A 3,344-nucleotide genomic window follows, 5' to 3' on the forward strand; every position below is an offset into this window, starting at 1 on the left:
GACCGTATATTATATTAATTGCAATAGCCAAATACTACGACAATTAATATAATATACGGTCCACCGCGACCTTTACGACATCGTTCCGTATTTCGTTTATATATTATTTATATAACGTTCTTATCCGGATTTATTGATTCGGGCACACCCCCGGGTTAATTAAATCCATCATTGGTGCTCTTGTTGAGAGCTGCTGTATAAGCTTAAGCGCTCTCCCCACTATCGTTCATCCCCAGCGATGGCAAGATCGAGATCCAGCTCTCGTCATACCAATGGTTCCCGCGGCACCCAGCTCGCCGCGAACGGGAACGGCCCCAACGGGGCCCCCGCCCCCAGCATCCAACCAGCCGCCTCCGCCAGGTCGGGGGAGGATCTGACGGCCCAGCTCACCAACCACCGTAGCAGTGGTGCGCCACCAGAACCCCCGCCGCCCCCGCTCCAGCTCGCGCACTCATCCGGGAGGGGGTGGCGGTCTTCGAACAAGCTTCCACCGCGCTGGCGCGCGTCGCGGCGGGCCTCCGAGCAGAGGAACAAGCCGCCCTGGGTTCCACCGGAGGGGCGTCGGCGTCGCCTCCGCCTCCTCCCACCTGGGGGCGCAGTGGCCCAAGCACCCGACCGCCCCAGACACCCGTCACCCAGGGGGAGGTCAACTCGCCTCGACCATCGGAGAGGCGGGGAAGATGGGACTCCCGCCGAGACCGCCAGCATGACGACGATGGAAGGGCCCCAACCCAAGCCAGGCCCGCCCTGGAGAGGTTGGGCGACCGGGTGCCAGCCCGGGAGAGGTTGGGCCCAAGGCCTGCTGCTAATGAGCCCCCACCAGCAGAGTCCTGCTCCCGCTGGCAGGCACGTCAGCAGTCAGTCACCCGGAGGTCGCCGAGTCGCGGACCCCAGGCCCCGCCGCGACAAGAGGTAGGCCCGCGGGGGTCACCGGGACGGGGGACCCGAGTCCCGCCTCGGCGTGCACAAGCTTCCCGGGTCGAACGATCAGGGGAAACAAATGGTAGAGCTCCGAGCTCCCATCGGGTAGAGGTCGAGCAGTTGCGGAGGAGGATGGATGAGCTCCAGAGGAAGTTCGACGAGAGGGACGGATCCCCAGAGCCCCAGGATGTGTTGTCCTCTCCGTTTGCAAACGCCATCATGGAGGAGCCCTTACCTCGAGATTTTCGCTTTCCCACCATTAAAGCGTACTCGGGGACCACGGACCCACGGGCACACCTGACCAGGTACAGAGCCGCCATGATGATCACCGAGGCGACAGACGCCATCCTGTGTAGGGGGTTCTTCGCCACCCTGGACGGGAAAGCGCATGATTGGTTCGGATCCCTCCCGGCGGGGTCCATCTCCACCTTTGCGGACCTCACCCGACAGTTCCTGTCCCATTTCGCCACCAGCATACAGCGGAAGAAGCAAATTGTCGACCTGTGTGATTTGAAGCAGGGGAGCTCGGAATCACTAGCCGAGTACCTCGGCAAGTGGAAGAAAGAGGTCATGGGGGTCGCCGACTTCGATGCGAAATCGGCCATGGTAATTTTCCGGAACAACTTGAGGCCGGGCGCTTTTCACCAGGACCTCATCAGGTACCCCCCAGGACCTACACCGACCTCATAGACAAGGCAGCAAGGTATGCTGACGCCGAGGCTGCCGAGAAGAGGAAGAAGGAAGAGGTCGAAAAGACAAGGCACCCCAGGAGGAGCGCAAGGCGCCCCGACCACACCGGCGTGAGTACGCTGAGGGGCCCAGGATGAACCCCACACGCTATCTCACCCTACTGACACAACCCGTGGGTACTATCTTGGCGCATGCGGAGGACCAGGGAATCGTGGTATCCCCGAAGGAGGAGTGCATGAAGATATCGACGAGGGGGGACCCCAACAAGTACTGCAGGTTCCACCGGCAGAAAGGACACGATACAAACGAGTGCATCCTCCTAAAAAGACAAATCGAGCAGCTCATCCAAATGGGCTACCTCGGCCAATTCATTAAGAAGCCCGGCCAGACGCAGGAACAGGCCCAGGGCCAGAAGCAGAGCAATGTATGGCGGAAGGGGGTGGCCAGGCGCCATCCACCTCGGCTCCTCCCCACAAGAGGGACCACCACGACCACAGTTCCGAGGAGGAGGAGAAGAGGACGGAGGACTTCCAGCCCTCGAAGAAACGGGCCATCTACGTCATCTTCGGGGGGCCCGAGGGAGGGGACTCGCCAGCCGAGCGGATGAGGTGGGTGAGGAGCTTGTACGTGGGGGAGGTCACACGTATCTCCCATGAGAAGAAACCAAAGAGGGAGCCCATCACGTTCACCGACGCCGACCTGCCAGATGGGCCCCTCCCCCACCGAGACGCCCTGGTGGTCAAGCTGGACATCAACAACGTGGTGGTGCACCGGGTGCTCGTAGACACGGGTAGCTCGGTGAACGTCATGTACTACGACACGTTCACCCAGCTGGGACTCTCAAGAGGGCAACTGGAGCAGGTACGCACCCCCCTGTCCGGGTTCACGGGGGACTCAATTGAGACGGAGGGGTCGATCAGTCTGGAGGTAGAGATAGGCACCCCACCTCACACCAGGAGGTGGGAGGTCGAGTTCGTAGTCGTGAAAATCAGTTGCGCCCACAACATAATACTCGGCCGACCCGCCCTGGAGGACCTCAGGTACGTAATTTCCATGGAGCACCTGTGTCTCAAGTTCCCGACACCGACCGGGGTCGGGGTCGCCCGGGGGGACCAAAAGGTAAGCTGCAACTGCTACTTGAAGGCTTGCCGCCAGATTGGTCAAAAGGACCTCCAGGTACATACCATCGCCGAGAAGGCATTTCAGGAGGAGGTAGGTCGACCTCGGGCCGAGCCCGTGGTCGAGACAGAGGAGGTCATCCTCGACCTCAGCCGACCCGACCGGGTTGTGAAGGTAGGGGTCGGCCTCCCGGCCGAGCTCCGGGCACGGATAATCAACACCATCAGGAGCTACAAGGAGGTCTTTGCATGGGGTCCCGAGGACATGCCGGGCCTCAGCCGAGACGTGATCACACACAAGTTGGCCGTCGACCCCGCGGTCAGGCCAATCCAGCAGCGCAAAAGGTACCTCACCGCCGAGAGGAGGGAGTTCGTCAAAAAGGAGGTCGACACACTGCTGGAGATTGGTCATGTTAGGGAGGTCATATACCCCACCTGGCTGGCCAACGTAGTCCTCGCCCCAAAGCCGCCCACCTGGAGGATGTGCGTGGACTACACCGACCTCAACAAGGCCTGCCCTATGGACCCCTTTCCCCTCCCCAACATCGATCAGCTGGTGGACGAGACTGCAGGGTGTGCCCTTATGAGCTTCCTAGATGCGTTCAGGGGGTACCA

General features: G+C 61.0%; 1 protein-coding gene across 1 annotated transcript; it reads left to right on the top strand.

Moving 5' to 3' along the window:
• The first annotated feature begins 238 nt into the window (after positions 1-238).
• Positions 239-916, top strand: LOC109158497 (synapsin-1-like). Its single transcript, XM_019306416.1, has one exon. The coding sequence runs from the start codon at positions 239-241 to the stop codon at positions 914-916; it is 678 nt and encodes a 225-aa protein (XP_019161961.1).
• The last annotated feature ends 2,428 nt before the right edge of the window (positions 917-3,344 follow it).

Source organism: Ipomoea nil, unplaced genomic scaffold (genome assembly GCF_001879475.1).
Source record: "Ipomoea nil cultivar Tokyo-kokei standard unplaced genomic scaffold, Asagao_1.1 scaffold2821, whole genome shotgun sequence".
In the NCBI taxonomy this organism is placed as follows: Eukaryota; Viridiplantae; Streptophyta; class Magnoliopsida; order Solanales; family Convolvulaceae; genus Ipomoea; species Ipomoea nil.

Bases quoted from the DNA above. Each gene is read 5' to 3' on its own strand.
- LOC109158497 (XM_019306416.1), top strand. From the start codon at position 239: ATGGCAAGATCGAGATCCAGCTCTCGTCATACCAATGGTTCCCGCGGC.